At 41.7% G+C, this 23,198-nt stretch overlaps 1 protein-coding gene across 1 annotated transcript in view; it reads right to left on the bottom strand.

Annotated features, from left to right (window-relative positions):
* PLCH1 (phospholipase C eta 1) overlaps positions 1-23,198 on the bottom strand; it is a 131,094-nt gene that overhangs the window by 18,450 nt on the left and 89,446 nt on the right. The window contains exons 7-14 of the mRNA XM_087818366.1: positions 22,387-22,480; positions 20,454-20,657; positions 19,798-19,918; positions 16,483-16,654; positions 14,891-14,998; positions 7,061-7,222; positions 4,540-4,611; positions 1,425-1,516 (exon numbers count right to left, since the gene is read on the bottom strand). Of these exons, the coding sequence (XP_087674492.1) occupies positions 1,425-1,516; positions 4,540-4,611; positions 7,061-7,222; positions 14,891-14,998; positions 16,483-16,654; positions 19,798-19,918; positions 20,454-20,657; positions 22,387-22,480 (1,025 nt within the window). The remainder of the gene's footprint in view (positions 1-1,424; positions 1,517-4,539; positions 4,612-7,060; positions 7,223-14,890; positions 14,999-16,482; positions 16,655-19,797; positions 19,919-20,453; positions 20,658-22,386; positions 22,481-23,198) is intronic.

The following is a 23,198-nucleotide window of genomic DNA, read 5'->3' as shown; positions in this document are numbered from 1 at the left end:
AACATCATTGGTGAAAATCTGGTATTATGAAAGCTAATGATTCTAAGTCAATGTGAGGTCATGCCCAGAAATTACAAGTAAAACTCCAAGACACTCTGTGGTACAGAGAAAGTCTACATGGAGTTAGCGGTTATCCTGGGAGTGGATTAGTTTATAGAAGCCCCAAAAGGAACCCATATAGATGCTTAGGCTTCGATACCTATTATGGACAAAGCTCTAATTCAAGAGCGACAAGGAATGTGATCTCATGTGATACCTGTAGTAGTGTCTTGTTTGTACACATTAAGATCACCATGGACTGAATAAGAACTGAAAGCATGAACCAATAAAACAAATTAAAAAAAAAGATGATCATGGCTTGCCTCAAACCCTGCCCATTCCCTGACTGTGTGACTCAGGTGAGCCTTCCTCACCTACATTTGAAATATGCAGCAGGAGATCTCCTGGAAGATGATCTCATTTCTCCTACATCTCCACTGTAACCACAAATTAAATTTCCTGTACCCTAAGGGTAGGGACTGCGCACATTCCCTCTGCCCTTACTAATCAGTTACTAGTTTATGTATGGACATTCTGTTCAAGTGAAGCTCAAATATAAAATTTAGTTGAACACTACATGCCATCCATTCCTACAAGACCTCTATGCTTCTAATTTTATTTAATTTCAGCCTTTCAATAAAGACACAGGAATATGGGTGGGGGGAGAGTGTGAATGTGTGTGTGGCCGCGCAGACATGCACACACACTTTTGCACATGCATATGTTTGTCTATGTACCTATGATATAATTTACATTTCTTTGTGAGACTGACTGTATACATAAACTGCCCGAAGATCCTACATCAGATCATGTGTCACAATTTGGGTTCTACATATATTGTCATTTTACTTACCCCAAATTCTACGGACAATAATAAAGAAAACAGCAGCTAATATTTTTGAGCTGTTAATTAACTGGGGGAGGGCTTATCAAGCTAAGTAGTTTAATTCATTTAATCCTTACAGTGACCCTAAGAAACAGATACAAATGAGGAGCCTGACTTGGCCCATGTTAAGCTTGGAGGAACGAGGGTTTGAAGTCTGGCTGGTTTCAGATCCCTGTCTCTTAACACGTGCTTCTCATCTATTTTCTCCTGCGGTCTCCTCTGTACTGGTCCATGCGTCCACTCTCCCTCTCCTCTGAAGATGCCTTTTACCTGATCACTGCTACAGCTACATTTACTAGGAGCTCACTGTGTGCCAGGCACAGGATAAGGCCCCTGCCTGTATTTTCATCTCATATCCAGCGGATCTGCATAGGCCCCGCTACACTCAGCACTTTCCCTTGAGATGGAATTCTCTGGACATGTACAACTAAGGCAGCCAAGCTGACGGGGATGGAGAGGCCCAGAGAGTCTGGCAAGGAACATGGAAACACCCTCTGACCTGCACAACTGGCCGATCTCCTTGCCAGGAGCCTGCTGTGGGTCCTCTTCGTCGTCGGTGCTGTAAGATTTAGGCTGTGATTTGGTGGTTTTCTGCTGGAAAAATTACAGTAAACTTAACAACAAACTCACTGCATGAGGTACATCTACAACATACAGAGAATGGACTGTGCTTAAAACACACACACACGCACACACACATGGATAACTCAGAGGGAAAATCAGTGACCTGATATTGCAGCTTGCCTCACCATTAATAGCAAGCATGGCTATGGCCATAATTATAATATTAAGGCAAAACAGGATTTCATGCTCTAAAACTGACTTTTCAGCTGCATAAAATGTAGGTCTTAGAAACACCTTATTAGTCATGATTGGAAGTCTCTACGAGGAGTAGGGTCCAAGTCGTAGCATCTATTGAAATAACAATAAGGAATAACATGCCCTCTTTATAGGAAGCTCGCTATTCCTATTGACTTATAAAAGGCAGATTTGATTTAAAAAAAAAAAAAATGAACTAGTAGTAATTTATTTAAATGATTAACTACCATGCCTGCTTTTAATCAGTATGCACTCAAATAGCTGTCTATATGAAACTGCTCTCTTGAGGTTTGGACCCATTTTAATTTCTAGCAGCAGAATGAAATTGCTACCTACAGGATTCAGGCTGAAAGGCTGCAGGACTAATCTGGTGTCTTCTGGACAGATTAGCTGTTAGACATGAAACCTTTTGGAATGCTGAGTTTTCACTCCCACCACACTGAAGATAACCCCAATATTTGGCAACATACACCTTAACAATACAAATAATGGGGGGGAAACTTCAGCTTCCACAAACAAGGGTGATCCCTTCAGCCAGAGTCCCCTGGACATCCGGGGAATGTAGCTTATAAAAGGAAAGGGAGCCCAGCTGGGCGTGGCTCAGTGGTTGAGCATCGACCTAGGATCCAGGAGGTCACGGTTCGATTCCCGGTCGGGGGACAGGCCCAGGTTGTGGGCTCGATCCCCAGTCAGGGGCGTGCAGGAGGCAGCCGATCAATGACTCTCATCATTGATGTTTCTGTCTCTCCCTCTCCCTCTCCCTTCTTCTCTCTGAAGTCAATAAAGACATATTTAAAAAAAACAAAACACGAAAGGGAGTCCATCCTCACATTACCATTAGACCATGTCACCTTTCAGGTTGTCTCATACTCAACAAATAAAAAGCCAGCACATGCACACTCCATTTCACTGACGGCGAGGCACCAATTGAGTCTAGAACCTTCTCAGGTGTTACTTATGACTCACAAGCCTCGGTGCGCATGGTGTGGGAACCCTAGCCTCTGATGACCTCATGCGCCAGCTTGGCTGCCAGGCTGGTACGCTGGCTAACCGCTCCAGCTTCCTACTGTGTATCTTAAAGGGCAAGACAACAGCATCTGTTTTAAAGGATTATTACTGTGGGTGTGATTAAATAAGATGGCATGGGGAGTCATTCTATAAGCCACATAATATTAACTTTCAATTTAAAGTACTATTAATACTTATTAATATAATCTATAAGTTTTGTGGGCATTCATTTTTATGACGTGAGGCATAATAAGTTCTAGTTCTATGGTGGCTAAAGTACAGCCTAAAAGTTAACTTTGGAAAATAATTTAAATTTAAATCAGTAGTCGTAATCAAGAAAAAAAAATTCTCTACATATAATTAGTAATTTGAGATGTTACAATAATTCTGTCTTTTTAAAGTTCATTTTTTAACATAAAATGCAAAAAGAAATAAGAAATGAATCACCAATGACAGATATTTGGAAAAAAAATGATGATATATTTTCTTTACATACAGTTTTGACACATTTTATCATGCCTAATGTACCATATAATCCATTTTTTCATCTGACTTTTTTACTTAATGTTTTGCATGATGAGCTCTTTAGAGTGATCATCTTTTAGTGGCTGCAGAATTATCCATTACGTGAATGAATCATGGTTCACTTAAGCAGTCTTTGTGGGTGAGCATTTTAGTGGTTTTCAGTTTTTTGTTATAAAGACTATTTTTTGAGCCTTTTAATAAATTATCCTATTGATGGGGCAGGAAATTCCAGATACAATATTCCTTAAAACACAAGAAATGGCCTTACAGAAACCTCATGCACAAAGTTCACCATCCGATAATTGGTTCCTCTTTATTGAGGAGTAACACACATTTAGGAGAGTAGGATGATTATAATGACTTTACACAAAATGAACCCACCAGATGAGGAAGTGGAACATTATCTACCCCCCAAAGCCTTTTGATTCTTCCACTCAGTCATCACCTTTTCCCCAAAGGTAACTACTACGCTGAATTTTACCCTATAGACTTTATGTTGCCTGTTTTTAAACTTCAAATAAATGGAATCAAACTGTGTGTACTCTCTTGGGCCTAGCTTCTTTTGCTCAGTGCCATGTTTATAAAGAGCATATTATTGTACATAGTTGCAATGTTGTCGTCTCATTGCTGACAAATATTCCCTTTTGTGAAGATACTGTAATTTTTATTCATTCTATTATTGATGGACATTTAAACTATTTCCTATTTGTACTATTACAAACGCGCATTCCCATTAGCAAGCAGTGTAAAGGGCTTTAACTTACTCAGCATCCTCGCTCTCGCTCTCGATGGGTGTTGTGAGTCTTTTCATGTTTGCTATTGTGGTGGGTGTGAAAGCAATCTCAGTGTCATTTGAATTTGCATTTCCCAGAGGACTGATAAGGGTGAGCACCTTTCCAGATTAGCCACCTTGCTGTGTTTTGTGAAGTGTCATTTAAGTCCTTTTGCCCAATTTTTTAAAAATTTAGGGTACCTGTCTTTTTAATTGATGTGTAGGAATTCTTTATATTGTCAGGATACAAGACCTTTGCTGGATGTATGTATTGAAAATTTTTTCCCCAGTCTGCTACTTGTTTTTTGTTACTTTTGATGAATAGCAATTCCTAAATTTCAAAGTAGTTTAATTATCAACCTTTTCCTCCTCTGGGGTCCTATTTAAGCAGTCTTCAGTTATCCCAAGGTCATGATGATATTCTCCCATTACCTTCCAGACTTAATTTAACTTAACTGAAGGACACACATTTATCAATCTTAATTCGTACCTTGTGTTTTCCAAAGTTGGTCACGAGGGATCGACCATGAGATTTCTTTCCACTTTCCTTCACATCTGGATGCTGAGAAAATAAGCATAATATAACTACTTTTCATCTTTACTTTTATTTTTTTCCTTAGTTCTGATGAAATGGCAGGCAAACCCTCTCTGTGTGTCTGCCTCTAGATGGGAAGCAAGAGGTCCTGCTCAGTCCCTCCTGCTCTACCCTGCACTGCCCCAAAGATGGCTGAGTCTGCCCGAGAGGGGGACACTGGCATGGAGAGGCCCGGGCACCAGCCAGGAAACAGGAATTGCCAACAGCTGCCCAAAGCTGGGGTCACGGGCCTCTCAGTGGCCTGTCCGGTACCTGCTCACAAGGCTCTCCATAGAGCAGGGTGTAGTCTTTTCAATGCTATGAGTTGGAATAAAATCATCTTCAGTTAAAAGTAGATTTAATTTTGAAAAATGGCAAAAAATCATTAAGAGTCAATTCTACTGAATTAAAAAAAAAAATCACATTGATCAAATACTATTATTTGGAATTTTAAAACATATATAGAAATACAATCCAAGCATATATATGAGGTAATAAGATTGTTTTTGTTTCAGTAAACCAAAGCAAAGCTTATCTGTTCATTGAAATAATTCCCTCTGTGGTGAGTGCTGGAAAGATGTAGGGAGCCTCTGAATTTTCCTCATGTGGGTTAACTTTCTAGGCTAGAAATCTCCTTGCTCAATCCTCTCTCATTAGGGTACAGAAAGGCCACTCTGCTAAAAGGGTTTAGACTTTCATTCAGTTATCTACCCTAAAAATGTGTATTCGGTGGTTCCCTGCTAATGATGTGGTTTAAGCAGAGACCAGCACAGCAGGCCATGCTCTCCCCGGACTGCCTGCTAAACCGAGAAGAAACAGAAAGAACACATAAATGGAATAAATGTGGGTAAGTGAAACTACTTAAAATCAAAAGGCCACAGAGGGCATCCACAAATATCCATAGAGACTAATCAGAGATGCCACTTTGGGCGGCAAGTGGGGAAGACTGAGAATTAGTTGGAGAAAGAAGCAGTTCGGAAAATGCTAGAGGGGTGGGGGTTACAGGGTAATTTTAGTTGACTGTTTATATACATCGACTGCCTTTGAAGATGAAATATGTCCATTAACTATTCAAAAACCCTGAAATTAAAAAGGTAGCCAGATGTGGTCATAGAAGCAACACTGCTCTCCAAGTTTGGACACCCAGTTTTGTCACCAAGTAGCTACATGTCTCTGGCAAGCCCCTCCTCCTGACCCGTTTTCTTATCTATAAAATGGTGAAGGAATGAACCAATTAACTTCTGAGTTCCTTTCTACTATTAGCCCATCTATTGGTAGTGGGGGTCATGTCATTTATTGTCCAAAACATGACCCATTTGAGAGTGAAATGGGGTACTTTTAATAATTACACTAGGACAACAGGTCTAAAAACAGGGCTGTCCCACAGACGTTGAGGTACATGGTCGTCCATCTAGTAGGCACCTACTACGCCCCAATTACTATGCTCTATTTAATTAAAGTCTTACTAAGTGCCAAGCACTAGACCAGCCGGCACAATAATGGTTATCAAGAATGGCATGGTTCCTGTCTTCATGGAATCTATGGCCTAGGTGGGCAGACATTGAACAAGCAATTGCAAATGCACTTTTTAAAAATTCAGAAAAGAGAAGACAAAATAGGCCACTACAGTAATATAAAGGGGAGAGCTAACCTAATCCAGCAGTCAAGGCAGGCCTCATTTAAGACATCACATTAAAGCTAGAATTTAAAAGGCTAAGTAGAACCTAGTTAGAACAAATGTAGGAATGGAGTGTTCTAGGCAGAGGAAACGGAATGTGAGGAAGACTGTGGCATAAACAGTTATGGCTGGTGTGACAATTGTGGGGGGTGCGTGACAGGGAAAATTAGGAGACCTGAGACTGGAGAGGCAGGCAAGGATGCAACAATACAGGTCCTTGAAAAGCCTGGTCAAAGAGTTCATCGTTTATGCCACGCGCAGCGGGAAGCCACCGAAGAATTTTGAACAGTAGGGTAACATGATCAGATTTGCATTTTTAAAGAACCGCGTTGACTTCAGAGTGCAGGTTAGAGTAAAGAAGGGCAAGGGAAGCCGAGGTGAGAGCTGGCACTGGCCTAGACTGGGACACCGCCGTGAAGAGAAGTGGCAGGCGGGAGACACACTCCGGAGGTGCGGGCCACAGGGCACGGAGGCCGGCCGGCACGGAGGGGGCGGCTGCGGTGCGCAGCGGGCTCGCCCAGCGGGCATGAGGAAGACCAGGCCAGGGCACGGCTTCCTCCTGTTATTCTCACTCCCGCCCATCCACCTTCTAACTATTTTTTCACATTTGCAATAGGAGATTTTCATTTCTCAGGCGACAGGAAGATAGAAATGGAGGAAGCTGGAGAAGCATGCCACAAATGACAAGTGACCAGAACCAAACAGGTGCTATGCTTTCTGTTCCCTGTCAAAGGACAGGGACAAGAGGGAATCGTATACCTGCTTCAGGTGTGCGTTTAAGCCTTCATGCGTGGCCTTCAGGAGTGCCCTCACTGTGAAACTATCAGGATCTTCTTTGTCTCGAATTTGAGATTCTTTTAACAGGGACTCCAGTTTTTTCCTTATGAAAGATTCCACCTGGTGCTCAGTGGTCCCGTTATTCTGCAAAGAATTAAGCAATGGAAATGATTTCCCTTCAGAAACACAGAATCAGTTAGAACACACCCTTCCTCCACGCCAACATTGCTTCTATAATTTTATTTTCTCTCAATTAACTGTAAGTTAACCTCATTGTACCATTTTGGTGCTCCCCCCACCCCCACACACCAACCCCATTAAATAACAATTATTATGACTGCATTCAATCCTTAAGAACCTTATAAAGTCTTGTCATTTCCACTCCAGAGGTGCAGAATCTGATGCTTAGAGAAATTAAATAAGGTGCTCAAGGTTACAGAGCTAGCAAGTAATTGAAGCAGAATTCCAACTTGGGGCTCCTATACCTTTCCCACTGCCCTACTTTAGGCTTTTAATAGAGGGAAGGCCAGGGAGAATTTGGGGAGATTAAGTTTTCTATATCTACATAGGAAACTTTGAGCAAAAATATGCTATTTAAAACATACCACTTTCTTCACTGAGGGGAAAAGAAGGCCGTGGAAATTTCTGCATGGTAATTAAGATTTCAACAGTGAGGAAGAGAAGGGCTTTCCTGCCATCCACATTCTAGCAAAGGTTCTACATTAGTAAAGCTGTTCTATAAACACACGAATAGATTAGTTTTCCTAAAGCAGAAATTCATAAGGAGGGTAGCGACAGATAAAGCTGGCAACACGCTTTGGGACCAGGTAGTGGAGGCACTGAGAGTCTCTGGGTAGATAAGTGCCTGAATAGTATTTTAGAAATATTATTCATGGGCAGTGTGTGCAGAGAGAGGAAAGTTACCTGCAGATGAAAAGCCAAACACATTGGTCCCCCTACAAGCATTAAGAACCTCGGCCGATGTGCTGGTGGGGGGACCGAATAAAGGTAAGAGAGAGTGTGAGAGCAAAATTCATTTTGCATAAAACAAAAACCTGTCAAGCTGCTATATGCCGGGGGAGGAACATTAATAAGGCACAACCCCACCAATCCTCGGTGTCATGGAGAGAGACAGCCTCATTGATGGATAATTTAGAAGCAGGTGCAAGTAGAGTGACAGGGGTAAGGGATATCATGGGTACACAGAGAAGGAAAGTGTCAGAGACTTGAAAATGTAGGAGAGACTTCCAGGAGCAGAGGACACCAGAGCCAAGCCATAAAAGATGAGTGTATTAGTTTCCGATGGCTGTTGTAACAAACTACCACAAACCTGGTTGTTCAAAACAATAGAAATTTATTCTCTTACAGTTCTAAAGGCCAAAAGTATAAAACCAAGATATTGGCAGGGCTACACTCCCTCCCAAAGGCTCTAGGGAGAGATCCTTCCTCGCTTCCTTCAGTTTATGGTGGCTCCAAGCATTTCTTGGCTTGTGGTAAATAACTCCTGTCTCTGCCCCTGTCTTCACATGGTCTTCTCCTGTGTGTCCCCCTTCCTGTCTATGTCTTCTCCTCTTCTTATGAGGACACTTGATATTGGATTTTTAAGACCCACCCAGTCAGTCCAAGATCCTTAATTAAGTGTAAAGACCCTTTTTCCAAATAAGGTCACGTATACAGGCACCAGCGGGTAGGGCTTGGACAAATCTTTTGTGGCAACAAATCAACCTACTACAATGAATAAGAGTTGATAATCTGGCAAAGAGTAGGGTGAGAGCATTCCCACATGAGCAAAACCGTGAGGAAAACAATATCAAGGAGAACCAGTATCCAGAAGAACATGGAGAAATGAGCCCAGGGAAACATAGACAAGGCAACTATACTGTGCTAAGGCTCCCAAAGCACTCTCCCGTCTAACACTAGTTCATCTGAGCTGCCAACTAGGGTTAGACCAACTTTACTCATAATGATACAGAGGCAGAAAGATTCAGCGACTTGTCCAAACACACATGCTTATGAAGTGGCTGAATTGGACTTGAACCCAAGACTTCCAACACCACATTGTGTCTATTTCACCATACAGTGCTGCAGCCATCCCTTTTATTCTGTTCCAGATAAAGACACATTCTCGAGTCAAGTTAATCATGAATAGGCTCACATTTTAAACAAGCATTATTCCTATACGACACCTGTGAGATATAATGGGCACTGTCCCTCTGTGGAAAATACTAGGTTTCACTTAAGGTCGGAAGGAAATCCAAGAAAAGAAGTCCAGGGAGCAAACTCCCAATCCATTTGGTCAAATGCCCCAGAGCCTGGCAGGGAGCAGGCTTGTTAGGAAAACAAAGAGAAAGCGCGAAAGAGCACCTGGTGTGCCCAGGTCACACAGGATGCCCCGAACACATCCGTCTGCCTCCCTGGATCAGGGCACATGCAGCTGGAGACAGGGAGATGAACTGTGGCCGTTACCCCAGGCGCTTTCGGTGTCAGCACAGCAAGGTGGAGAACGCAGAGCCGGCCACCTGGTGCTGGTGAGACAGTGACTGCTTAATGCAAAGGCCGTAATTCGCAGCCTCTAAACACTGGGAGTTGATGCTGAAGGAATGATATTTCTGCCTGTTGACCTTTTTTTCCTCTGTGATTTACAGCACAAGAAAATTAGCAGCCATGGAGACAAATAAAAGTGTGGCTGAGGTTTCATTAAAATATTATCAAGGTTACAGAACTAGCGAGTAACTGATGCAGAATTGCAATAGCACCGCTTCGAGGAAGCTGAGAGACACATGGCCTTGCACCCTGCGGCTGCCCAGGGACCACAGTGAACACCACATGCATCTTGCTCTTCTGTTCCCTGAACCAGTGGGAGAGGGAGGATGCTGCAGCGGTGGGGGTGGGGGGTAGCCCTTCATTTAGTATGGTCGGAGCAGTGTCCCCAAGACGAGTAATCACCGTTCCCAACTCCTTTTCTGAGAAGTACATATGATCTAGGAATATCTACTACAAATAAATAAGTCAAACACACAAACACATTCTTGTTTTGTCTCCCACATGAAATAAAAGGATCATTGAAAAAGTGAAGGGCTTGCCTAGAACCTTGGCCACCATCCAGGCTGGGGAGCAGCAGGAAAAGGGAGAGACTGGGATATAGAAGGGCTGGCCCTTAATGGGAGACCCCTAACAGTGGTGCTTTACCTGCACGGAACATTGGAATCACCAGAAAAGTGTTCCTAAGCCCCAGGCCACACCCAGAATACTGGCACAGAATTTCTGGGCAGGGACCTTGCACTGGGATTTTTGAAAGCTCCCCTGTGATTCCAATGTGCAGCCAAAGTTGAGGATCTTTGCTTTAAACCAACCAAACAAAAAAAAAACACTGGAATATCTCACCAACCCCAAATGTCTTTCTGCTCTCTGGGCTAGAGTCTGGGGGCAGGAAGAATAATATCTTAGCTGTGCTCTGTGAGTACACTACAGCTTTCCAAACCCATCACCTGAAGGTCTTGGGCTGCAGAGCAGCTGCTACTCAGCCATGTACTCCAGTCCTCCCCGTCTCCTGCCTACTCCTGCAGTGCCTTTCAAACACCTTCTGCTCAAGGACCAGCTGAGGACTTCCTCTAGCGACAGTCATGCTGCTACTGCCATTCTTGTTACTGGTGATATCTAGCATTGACTGAGCACACATCATTCTTCAGGCATTCTTCTGAGTTCTTTACAGGGTATGAACTTAGCCCTTATTTTAAAGTTAAATAATTATTTCATTCTCTTAGTACATAGAGAGTCAAATTTTGCAACCAGGCAGAGGATGAGGGTGACTTGTATTTCCAACTGGGAGAAATCACTTATTCTGATAATAATAGAGCCCATTGATTTGATTGGCCCTCGGTAAGAATCAGACAGAATATAGAATCCTTATTATTTGTTTGTCTCAAGATGCTTTCAAATAGAGTACACATCCTCAGGAAGATCAGCAGAAAATTTTGGACAGCAGGATTCCCAAGGTTTGTTTGCTTGCCACATGGTGTACATGTGCAATGCCAGGGGTGACCCCTAGGATTGTAGATCTGCTCCTTCTTCAGCTCAGATGGCAATTTCGGCCAGGAGAGGACACTTATACCACAGTTCAAAGCCAATTGGGACGGCCGCTTACCAGGAGTGTGAATGCAACTTATAAAACAGTCAGGCAGACAGAGAGCCGCAATAACATTTTGAAATGTTATTATGATGTCCATTTAGAAAGAAGATAAAGAAACTCAGGTACGGAGAAGTTGGTCAGCTCCTCAATGTCATACAGTTAGCGAGTGGCAGAGCCAGCTTTAAAACCAGCTCGTCCGGCTCCAGAGCCTGTGTTTAACAACTGCGGCAGTCTCTCTCTAACCCGCTCCAGGGAAAACAATGACTATGCTTAGTGTGAGATATACACACAGACTGGGCATTAGTATCATACAAAAAGTTGTTACGTGTTACTGTACTAGGGCTCACTTAAAGCTTGTTAGGCCCGGCTGGCATGGCTCAGTGGTTGAGCATCAACCTATGAACCAGGAGGTCACAGTTCGATTCCCAGTCAGGGCACATGCCCAGGCTTCAGGCTCCATCCCCAACAGGGGGCGTGCAGGAGGCAGCTGATGGATGACTCTCATCACTGATGTTTCTCTCTCTCCCTCCCTCTCCCTTCCTCTCTCTGAAATTAATAAAAACATATTAAAATAAAATGTTTAAAACTTGTTAGAAGGCTTGGTGTTTATGGGATGGGCTTCACATAGAATTTTAGAAGAGAAAAAAAAAAATCAGTGAAGTTGAAATATGGGGGTGGAAAGTCTATAAGGCACGTTGACATTAGGGGACCCCATAAAGAGGAATAATGGTGAGCTGGCCTCACTGAATCAAATCTGATCACTGTGCTGTGGCTGAAAGGAAACTGCTCCCTGTGCCTTTGAGCTGTAGGATTCTTGGGTCATTGAACACACTGGCTTTACCTTGTGGCTTATGCATCAGGAGCCAGATTTTCTCTACGGCTGAAGCCACAAAACAGCATGAGGCAGAAGCTTAAAAGATTCAATTGATTCAACAATAGAAAGCACTTATTACACGAGAAATAAACTTTCTGTGTGACGAGAAATAGCAGTAGACTAGCAGGAGTGGGGAGACCTGTGCTTCTAATGCGAGGGTAATGCTGAGCGAGCCACACATCCTGCCTCTGACCTTTGCACTCGCTGTTCCCTCTGCCTGGAACGCTCTTCCCCAGATGGCAGCATGGCTAACCCCTCCCCTCCTCCAGGTCTTTGCTCAGGAATCTGCTCTGTGAGACCTTTCCTGCCCATCCATTTAAAACTTCAGTAGACCCTTCACATACACATACTTTCTCCACTTTCTCTCTCATTTTTTCCCCTTTAGCACTTACCACTACCTAGTACACTACCGGTGTCATTTACTTGTTTTACTTCTTGCCTACCCGCCCCTTCCCTCAATAATGTACAAACTCCATGAAGGAAAGACTTCTGTCTGCTTTGTTTACTAACATATGCGCCAACCCCTACGTCGTGATGTTGAACGCGCGAATGACTCTTGTGTAAGCCTCATGAGAGTCGCTATTCCAGCGTTCATGAGTGTAAGCTAAAATGTTTACTGCCATCATTCAGATATAACTTCTAAATCTAACTGCACTCTGTTGAGTTAAAACTGAGGTTAAGAACTTTTTCTAAGGCTCACATAAGTTATGCACAGTCCGTCTTCTCTCGCAGAAATATGATCAGGCATTTGGCTTAAGAGCAGGCAGTTTACATTTGACATTCCAATCACACATTTGAGCCCTCTGCTGACAATAGGACTATAAACTGACTGATTACAGGATAATGCTTTGGCTTTCTAAAGACAACATTCCCTTCTTAGAAGGATTCAAAAACAGAGAAAAAAAGATTTGGGAAAGTGGAGTAAAAACTATAGCTTTCCACTAGAATGTTGGTTTCTTTATGTATTTTCTCTCTGAAAGTCTAACAAAGACACACCTTGTACAATTTCACAATTATGGTGATTTCCAGCCTTCCCTTAGGCCCAAATCAAAGAATCTAAATGAAAGGTCATGACGATCTTTATGGAATCATTTCTAAAATTATCTACCTGTATTGGTTCTTAGAAACCAACTAAGAAACTTTGAAGATAAGAGGAACTCAGCTGGATATTCTTACACGTGAAGTTACTGATCTTTTTCTATAAAACTACAGCCAACATACTTTTATATTTACAGATATTAGAAAGTTAGACGGCTCACTGACATTAAAGAAAAAGTTACATAAGTGGGTGGATTTAGAAACCAGACAACTTGGGTTTTACTCTGAGCAAAAAATGACTACATTGTGATAGTAGTTAAATTTTCACCATCACCTTCACTAAAAACAGCGTCCCTAAACTTGTAACTTAGTTGAACCTCTCTGTTTCCTGTTTTCAAATGATAGACTACTCTGCGATTAGCAACCAAGAGATCTTGGAAACAAGATGCAAAGGTAACGAAAATCAGAGACAAAAATCTGGTTTATAAAACAAAGCTAAAACATCTGAGCTATATTATCCATAATCACAAGTAATTAATCACAATATAGTAAATATCTGAAAGAGCAAAAAAGAAACTATTTAAGATATTAAGTATATTTTCACTTATGTAAATCTATTTAGATTAATTTTCTATAACCATAGCCCCATTAGTAAATGGTAGTAAACTGAGCCAAGATAAACTATCAAAAGGCAAGAGATTAATACAGATGGTGATTTTTCCTTTTCATCTCAAGCTGAATCTTTTAAAGTGTATTAAAGCCAAGAAAGAAGTGTCTACTCAGACTTCAGCTGTCCTTAAGCTCTTGCCACCTTTCAAAATGATGCCGGCTCCCTTTGGTACCTATAGGAAGGTAGCATAGTTATTAGTGTCTAGAAGAGAGAGGACATTTAACAATATAATAAGTGAATTCAGGGCAATGATGCAAATTAGAAGAATTTATACAAAATTTCCCTGTTTTATGGAGGAGAGAATAATAGCCCTGCTATCTAGAGGACTACCACTTTTCTACATAAATGAAATTGTAAACTCAAACTAACATGAGCAAATGCTACTCTCAGGGTGTCGTGTGATCCTGACAATCACATGAGTAGTAGAAAATGGGGATGGCAGGGGTGAGGTCAAGAAATCCTAGTCCCCAGGAAGGAGGGGGTGTCTCTTTACACCTTGCATTCCCCCAGGCTTGCATTTCCCTCAGATGGCCTGGCTCAATGGTGCTTTTCTAGAAAGGCATCTCCTTGATGTAGGACAGGAGTCTGAAGCACCATGCAGGTAACAAGCTATTCTATGCCATTTTATTTAAGATGCGGCAAATTAAAGAGCAAGCCAAGAGTCCCATGTCTGGAAGAGCCTGGAAATCCTCCGGCCCACGTCCACTTTCTTAGCAGCAGGCCTGTGTGCCAGCCTTGACAGGCAGCGTGGCAGCGAGCAGGAGGCAGAGAGACGATACTACAGTCAGTCTATTTCAACAAAGACAGTGACATTTCTAACCGCAATTTGAGTTTTGCCCAAGTTGTAATAACAGGATTTGTCCCTGGAGATAGGGTCAGATGGGTTAACCATTAGCATTCCATCCAACTCGAAGACATAAGAATCCTGGACACATTCACTCAATAAACACTTGAGAGGTCTGTGCAAGCACACAAAGTAACTTCCAACAGGTATCCTATTTCACCCAACAAATATCCTTCTCTTTGCGAGGATTCCAACACAGCTGCGACTTTTACTGCAGCAGAAAGGAGGTGAAAATTATGGCCAAGTCCATAACTTACATAATGGAGCCTGAACTTGCACTCGTCTTCAATTTCATCTGCGCTGTCTTCATCGGAAACGTCCCCTTCCTCGGCGTCGTCTCCAAGGTGATAAGGCAACTTCTTACCCTGAAATGAAACAAAGCACTCGACTTAAAAATGAAAATAAATTCACAATAGCCAAAAGATGGGAGCGATCCAAGTGTCCACCAACAGATGAGTAGACATACAAAATGTGATACGTGCATATGATGGCTTATTACTCAGCCAAAAAAGGGGAGAAAAATTATGACACATGCTACAGCATGGATGAGCCTGAGGACATTAGGCTCAGTGGCATAACCATCACGAAAAACACACATGGTATGATTCCACTTATATGAGGTACCCCAAGCAGTCAAATTCATAAGGACAGAAAGTAGAATAGTGGTTACCAGGGCTGTGGCGAGGGAAGGGTGGGGAGGTGTTTAATGGGTATGGAGTTCCAGTTTTACAAGAGGAAAAGAGTTCTCCTGGGGATTAGTTACAAGGCAATGTGAATGTACTTAACACTACTCAAACGTGCACTTAAAAATGGTTAAGATGGTAAATTTTAATATTTGCATTTTACTACAACTAAAAATAACTTTTTAAAAGTGAAAAATAAAAATATGTAATCCCTTGGCCAGTCATTACTTCAGACTGACTAGAAAGCAGATAGTTTGAGTTACAGGCAAAACAAGGGAGAAGAGACTTTCAAGAAAAATTAGTTTAATTACTTTCAACTAAATATAATTAATTAGGGATGTTATATTTACAAGTAAAAATCAGGCTCATTTTGGAGAACATATGGCTCATCACAACAAGCATCACCCCACCCCTAAGAGCATTCCCATCTGCTGCTCGCCCTTAAGGTCTTGCTATGACATCACAGTTTCTTTGACTTTCTGCACATCCTATGTGATATTTGGGTTTTTTGTACACACTCCTTTTAAGTAAAATATAATCCAGTTTGAATATTAATACCCTACTGCTCTTCCTTAGGTTTTTAGTCTCAAAACAATACAACTATGCAAGACAGTTTTAATCCAATCACATAATTAACTGGAATTAAGTAAAATCACAAAGCAATCTGTAGTCTCAAGGAACTGTCTTTCTGGCTATTCTTTGCAATAATACTCATTGCAGGTAGTAAGTTTCCCTTCTCACAAAAATCTGCTTAGGAAATGCGAGGCTAGTCACCGACTGCTCCTTCGCACGCACGCGAGCCCTGGGGGAGCTGTGTCCGCGCTGGGCTCCTCTTTGAGGGGAGCTTCTCACTCACATAACCAGGGCCAATCAACCGTGAAGACCTTTTTTTTGACAGTTATTAGAGCTTGAAATATGAGAGAAGAACCTAAAAGAAACTCTTTCAGATAAAGGAGCCTTCTCCGCCCCTGCACCCTACACAGCTCCCCAGTGTGAACTAATACAAGACTAAAATATTAAGCCTTTGGTTTACAGTATTGACGTTCTCACTTCATAAAAATAAATCCCAGAATATACAGTTATTATTTCCCTGAGAAACCAGTCTGGAGTCCTTAAGGGCGGGCTGAGCTGGCCATTCGCCTTCCTGTGTTCCTTCGGCTAGTTACCTTCACTAGTATCTTGCCTTTCAAACTTTGAGGGCTTGGAAGCTGCTTGGTCTCTCCCGTGTCTATAGACGACAGGTCCAGTTTGTCCTGGAATATTCCCTTCAGGTACTGAGCAATCTTCCTTTGCTGCTGGACACTGCAGTGATTCTCGATGGACAGGATGACCGGGAACCTGCGGGAACAGCAGCACATTCTAAAGGAACAGCAGCCCGGGCACCTCAGGGAGTTTCAAAAATCATTCCGTATTCACTATGCTCCTGCGAGCCTAGTAACCCGTGAGAGTGGATGACTGAAATGGTTCGAAACGAGGAAAATGAGAGGCGTGTTACAGAAAAAACAAAAACAAAAAAAACTCCTCTGAGTACATGTATTTGCCAGGCAAAATGGCCGAACAAAATACTAATCCATGTGGGATTACTTAGTTTGATATTTTGTATCATGGAAAAAAATGGTGTATATATCTCAAATGAACAAGAGAGGAAATTTTAAGGGAAATAAGAAGCCTAAAGAAATAAAACTCAAATAATGCAATTTTGTTTTATTTATTCAAAGGTCTAGAAACATCTAAGAGAGCCCCAAATATCATTAAGTGGAGACAACTGCATTTAATACCATATATTATAAATAAAATGTATAAATAAAATATACAATAAGCCCCCAGCTTGACTATCACTCTTGAGAATAAAATAATGGAATTTTGTGTTTGATAGGACCCTACACCAGACACTTAAAAATCATTTGTAGAGAATTATATACTAGTGTTTACTTTCAGAGAAAGAAAATCAAACTTTCACTCTCCAGCAGAACCCAGGTTTCTGTCCTGAGAATCTGACCCCTGAGCAGAGTGAGAGCAAAGGCAGCCTGAAGGTGGCGGCCAAGCCAGAAGGGGAGCACGACTGATGACATGACATTCCTCCTCTTCTTACTTTGTTTTTTCCTCAGAGTGAGAAATTACTTCAAATTCAGGTTTATTGTGATTTTTTTTTTCCAGTTTTCCATCAATATCTCCCAAAGTACCAGGCAACATATTTTTTCCAGAGTTACAAATCAATATTTAAATTGTCTAAAACATCTAAGGAGAGAACTTTTTTTTTAACTTCTGGGCTTGTAATAAGCATCAACTCCACCATACAGGTTGCGACCTCCTGAAATTATATCCTATCCTTATTAGTAAAACCTGATACCAGAGGTAATTTAAGAGATGAACCTCTGTGACTGAAGCTGGTTTGGTTACCTGACTAATCTGCTTGCTCCTGTGTCCTCACATGGGGTTTACACAGAGCAGTAGAAAGAGATAAACAACAACAAGCCAGCAGCCCTTAGTTGTCTATGCAATCACATCACGGAACTCTAACAGGGAATTTTTCAATTACCAACCTGTTTATAAAAAGCCTATTAGTGTCTAAAGATGCTCAATGTAAAGCAGGGTTTCTCAACAGGGGAGGAGGGCAACTGTGCTGCCCCCCATGTCTGAAGACATTTTTGGTGGTCACAATATGAGGGCTGCTACTGGCACTGACTGGGTAAAGTCACGGATGCTAACCACCCTACACGCACCAGACAGTTCCCCACAACAACAGTTATCTGGCCCAAAATGTCAACAGAGCAAAGGTTGAGAAACCCTGGTTTAAACATGCAACTAAAGTTTAAGAAAGAAAAGGAAAAGAATGAACTTAAAATGTGCTAAACAAGCTTATTAACTGTTTTAATTTCAAGTGCTCTTCTCCTAAGGGTTCCCAAACTTGAAGTAAGCACTGTCAGGTCACCAGAGCCTCCGTTGAGGTACATGGGGAGCAGGTCTTCTCGATATGCTACTTCACATATTGGGGACAAAGCGGTAAAATCCCTTCTTAAACTCGGCTAAGACTAGCAGTAATGATCCACTGGAAATCAGTACTTGAGGTTCTTCCATGTAGAAGACACTGTAAACTAAACCTGCTATGCAGCAAGGGCCTCTTATTAGAACAGCATTTTAACCTCATGGTTAATTAATGACAAGAGCAAATATTAAAAATTTTAAAGGCTACTAACTTTTAAAAGATTAATTTTATGCAATTGTAATTTGAATTTGTTTCTTTAAATTCCAACATCATTTCCTGAGCGTCTGGCATACTGCAGGTGCCTTCTGGGCAATAAAGAATGAATAGGACATAGACTCGTATTTTCAACGAGTTCATGATCTTAAAGACTTAAAAAAGAAGGCAAGTAACCGACAATTATAAGAGGGTGCTGTATGACGTGATAGAAACATGCTGAGGGGCTAAGAGCATTGAAAGGGGAGCATTCAAATCAGCTGGAGGCATCAGTAAGCAGTCAGTTTGCCAGCGAGACAATGCTTAAGCAGGCTTGTGGGGCAAGAATTAGGCAGGCGGAATAATGGGGAACACCTCAAATCTCTCTCTCTCTCTCTCTCTCTAAGAATCAATGAAAACATATCCTCAGGTGAGGATTTAAAAAAATACAGAGCCAGAGGAGGCATGGCAGGATGAGATGGTAAATTCAGTTTGGGATATAAGCTCCCTGATGTTGGAAGTCTGATCTTCCGTTCATTGTCGTGGCTCCCTGCACCTACTCCAGGATGCCCTGCTTAGAGTAGGCATCGATAAGTACTTAAATAAATAATGACATTTATTGATTCTGAGGTACCTATGGGATGGACACACAGATGAATTTTTACTAAGAATTTTTCTTTATAGCTCTGAAACTTAGGGGAAAGTTCTGGACATATAATTAGACAAGTCACTAAAAAACTAGGCCAAGGACAACAACTTGGGAAATAATGACTATTAAAGGAGTGAGGAAATAAAACAGAAGACCATAGGCCAAAAAAAATAAAAAAAGAGTGGGAAGCAATGACAGCAATGGAGGAGAGCATGTTATAACAGAACCAGAGAGCAAGTACTGGGGAGGAAACATTCCACAGTACCAAATACCAGGAGTCAGCTAGTACAAGTACCCTAGACACTGCAGCCTGTCTGGGCATCCGGCAAGTCTGGGAACCTAGCTGTGACTTTACTGAACTGTAACATCACGTCGGTAAGCTCCTCTGCAGTGACCTGTGCTTCCAGGCGTTAGGGATTCTGCACCCCCTGGGCCTAGGCACCCCGAGGTCACTCTTCGCAAGGCCGTGCTCTGAGGCGGCACCGCCTGCAGGCAGACGGCGCGAGGAGGAAGCGGGGCGCGAGGCAGACGCACATCGCGTCCACATTATTTGTTCCCGGCGCTTGCTGGGGAGGAGGGCGAGGACCGGGCGGCAGAAAGGAGCCGAGGCCTCCGAGAAGGCCCGTGGCCGCTGGGCCCAGGCGCGGCACTCACGGGTTGCTGACGAAGGCGTGCTTGTCGATGGCCTCCACGACGTCGCGGAAGGCGATTTTGGAAGTGAGAGTGTAGCCGTGGTGGACGACAGGCTCCCCGTCTGGGCCGTCCCAGCAGTCCACTGCCAAAAACAGAACTCACGTCAACAGCCGCAGTTTCTGACCCTTACTCGTATTTCTGGAAACTTCAGACAAATATTATTTTATTATTTGTGATGATACGTGTTATAATCGTGACAAGGATGTCAAAACAGAGAAATCGGTGTTCTGGCATAGTTATCAGAATAAAGGATTAAAGATGATAAATAATTTGTGAGTGCTTGTAAGTTAGCAAAGACGCCACAGGGCTTTGCATTATTGTTTACTTAAATTCATTACGTTTCCACTAGATTTATTTCCGTTTTATTAATTCTACAGTAGTTATAACATCAGCTTCCTAAGTTCAAATCCTCAGGCGCTGCCACGATTCATGTGAACAGGGACAAGTGGCTGAATCACTTAAAGTCTTGCTTTTCCCACCTATGAAAGGAAAATAATAACAGCACTTGCATCGTAAGTTTCGGTGACGATTACATACATATATAAAGGCGCTTGTACATGGCACACAGTGACTGGCATGTTTGCCAACACGAACTGGAGCTCAGACAGAGGACGCACCTTCCACGCAGCGACAGCCCTCCTGCAGCACCCGCGCGTACATGTCCACCTTGGACTGCGACAGGAGCTGGTCCCCGGTCAGGTACGTGTTATGCGAGGACGCGATGTAGTAGTTGCACAGGGGCTGATCCATGTCCTGATACACTTCATGGTGCAATGGGTTAAAAACGTCACAAGCAGGACTTCGCATGAAGTTGGTGAAGCCTTTGGAAGAGAGTGACATATAAGAGCTTTAAAGCCTATGTGCCTGCCTGACTGCTAATAGGGACAAGAGAGAGCAAGGCATGTTCACAGCGATGATCTCAGTTCCCCTCAGCACGGCCTTGGCAGGGAACACTGGGGCAACGAGAAGACTTGTCAGGTCAAGTAGACAGTGTAAAAGCTTAAATATGACTTTGGGGAGGAATAGTTTAAACATAACCTACAGAAAAATAGACTTTTTAAGAATTTTGATTGAGTGGAGGAGAGGGCTTCCTGCAAAGCTGTTCAGTAACTACTGAGCTCAAGCTAGGATTATGCAGTGTGACCTAATCGGTGACTGACGCAATGCTCGAGCATTATTTATACTAATGTACAATGATCCAGCAACAGTTTGATAGGTTATTAAGTTAATTTGGAAAATAGTATTATGTTAGTGCCATAGTTGAGGTAGAAGACCAAAAGTTAGGCATGGCCAGAATTCAGGGTGTGATTATTTGACTATGAAATTGGCTTGGGAAGATGCTGCGAACTGCCAGTACAGTTAGTAACTATGAAATAATACTTAAAGGTTCTGTAGAAAACTCTATCAGTTTTTCTACAGTTTTGCAAAACATAACGTCTCGGTAGAAGAGGCATTCATTAATGTATGAATAAATACAGGAATGACTCACAAGTACCTAAGTGAAATGGTTATTAGGATAAATTGCTTCAAACCTTCAAGAGTCGTTTGGTAAAACTCTCTCTAAATATCCTTTGAGACTCCATAATTTCTTCATGCCCTTCTTTTTAGCCAAAACTTAGAAATCAAGGAAAAGATTCATTTCTTAGTAAAGGCCCAAATTAGTTTATTTTTTCTGGCTTTTTTAAAATGGTTTTGATGATATAAATGTTAAATTATTCCTTTTCATTTTAATTACCCTCCACCCCAGGAAGTAAACACATGGTACCAATACCCCCTTGTTGCACTGAGCCTGGGAGCAGGGGAACTAGGAGGCCAACAAGCAAAAATGGTGAGATCAACCATGGCTTTGCCTGCGCTTGAGGGCAGCGGATGGCCCTGTGGTCTTTCAATAAGAATATCTGTTCTGCCTGGAAGATTCTCCTCTTCAGTACAAGCCTGCAATTTATTTCCCCACATATTTTAATTACATATAATTTAGACATACATGTAGCTAGTAGTTATATTCATATCATACTACTTATATATAAGATCCTAGGATCTACATTCTGAGTATATACCTGTGTGCAAATTACTTAACTTCTTTGAGCCTCACTTCCCTTGATTATAAAATGCATTAAAGAGATTTGTGGTTCCAACAAACTTCTCCACTGCTACCAACTAGGTAAAACTAGTTCGTTGCCAACATTTTTAAAGAAACATGTTTACTTTCAAGTCACTAGATTCCTAGATCACTTATTTTAGGACCAAATTTGCCTTTGTAAAATTATCAGGTTGAGGCTACTTTCAAAAATTAGCTATTTGAGAGAAGTCCAAATATTTCTTAGCATCTTTCATACCTTCACGTTGACTTGCTAGGAATCGAAAATGTGTACCATCTTTGCGAAAGTAAGAGAAGAGGCAATGTCATGGCAGCTGCCTTGTAGGAAAATAGGTACTGGAATCAGCAGTAATCCCAGAGATACTCTGACTTCTTTTCCTAAAAATTTTGCTAGAATTTAACTTAGTGAACTGAATGGAGGAATGAGAAATTAAGAATACTAGTCATTTTACCTTCTATGCCAAGAACGTTTTTCGCCTTATTTTCCTCTGAAACTTCAAATTTCCTTATGATGTCAAGACAATAATCTGTTGTCACATTATTCATCTAAACAAAACAGAACATTAGTGGAGTTCCTGAAATTTCATGAGATGTGTTTCTCTACACTAAAAAAGCATACCAATTTTTTAAGCATTCTTTGATATAGTTCAAAGTGGTTAAATAAACAGTTTGTGGTTACTAATGTCACAAACACTTTATCTTTGTAAAATGATCATTATCTCAATACTCCCTGAATCTTTCAGATTTTAATCAGTGTAAACAGCCCTTCGACTACTAGAAAAATGTGCTCTATGAAGCAATAAAATTAATTAAATAGAATTAATAATCAATGCAAATCCATTGCCAAAAATTCACTCACTGTAAGCTAGTAGCTCTGTAAAAGTAGTGTTTTCTACACAGACAATGGACCTTGCTAATCATATGTTGAAAGAAAATTATTCTTTACCAAAACAGGATGTTGTACGTAAATCTACCTGTGCATGTGTGTATCTACAGATCCTTCCATTGAATCATGAGAGCAGCCTGTCATGCTAATTCAAGAACACAAAGGTTAGCAAGAAATATATAAACAAAAAGCTAGGTGAGACAGCTAGCATAACAGAAAACTCTGGAGCTGGACTGCTTGTGTTCAAATCAGCTAGCTCATACTATTGACAGTGTGATCTTGACTGAGCCACTTACTTTCTCTGTGGCTACCTTATAAGGTAGCTGTGAGGATTAAATGAATTAATATTTGTAACAATATTAATGTGAACGCCAAAAG

Source organism: Miniopterus natalensis, chromosome 6, assembly GCF_054644295.1.
Source record: "Miniopterus natalensis isolate mMinNat1 chromosome 6, mMinNat1.hap1, whole genome shotgun sequence".
In the NCBI taxonomy this organism is placed as follows: domain Eukaryota; kingdom Metazoa; phylum Chordata; class Mammalia; order Chiroptera; family Miniopteridae; genus Miniopterus; species Miniopterus natalensis.
Note: the sequence above shows the minus strand (reverse complement) of the source record. Positions and strands in the feature narration are given on the sequence as shown.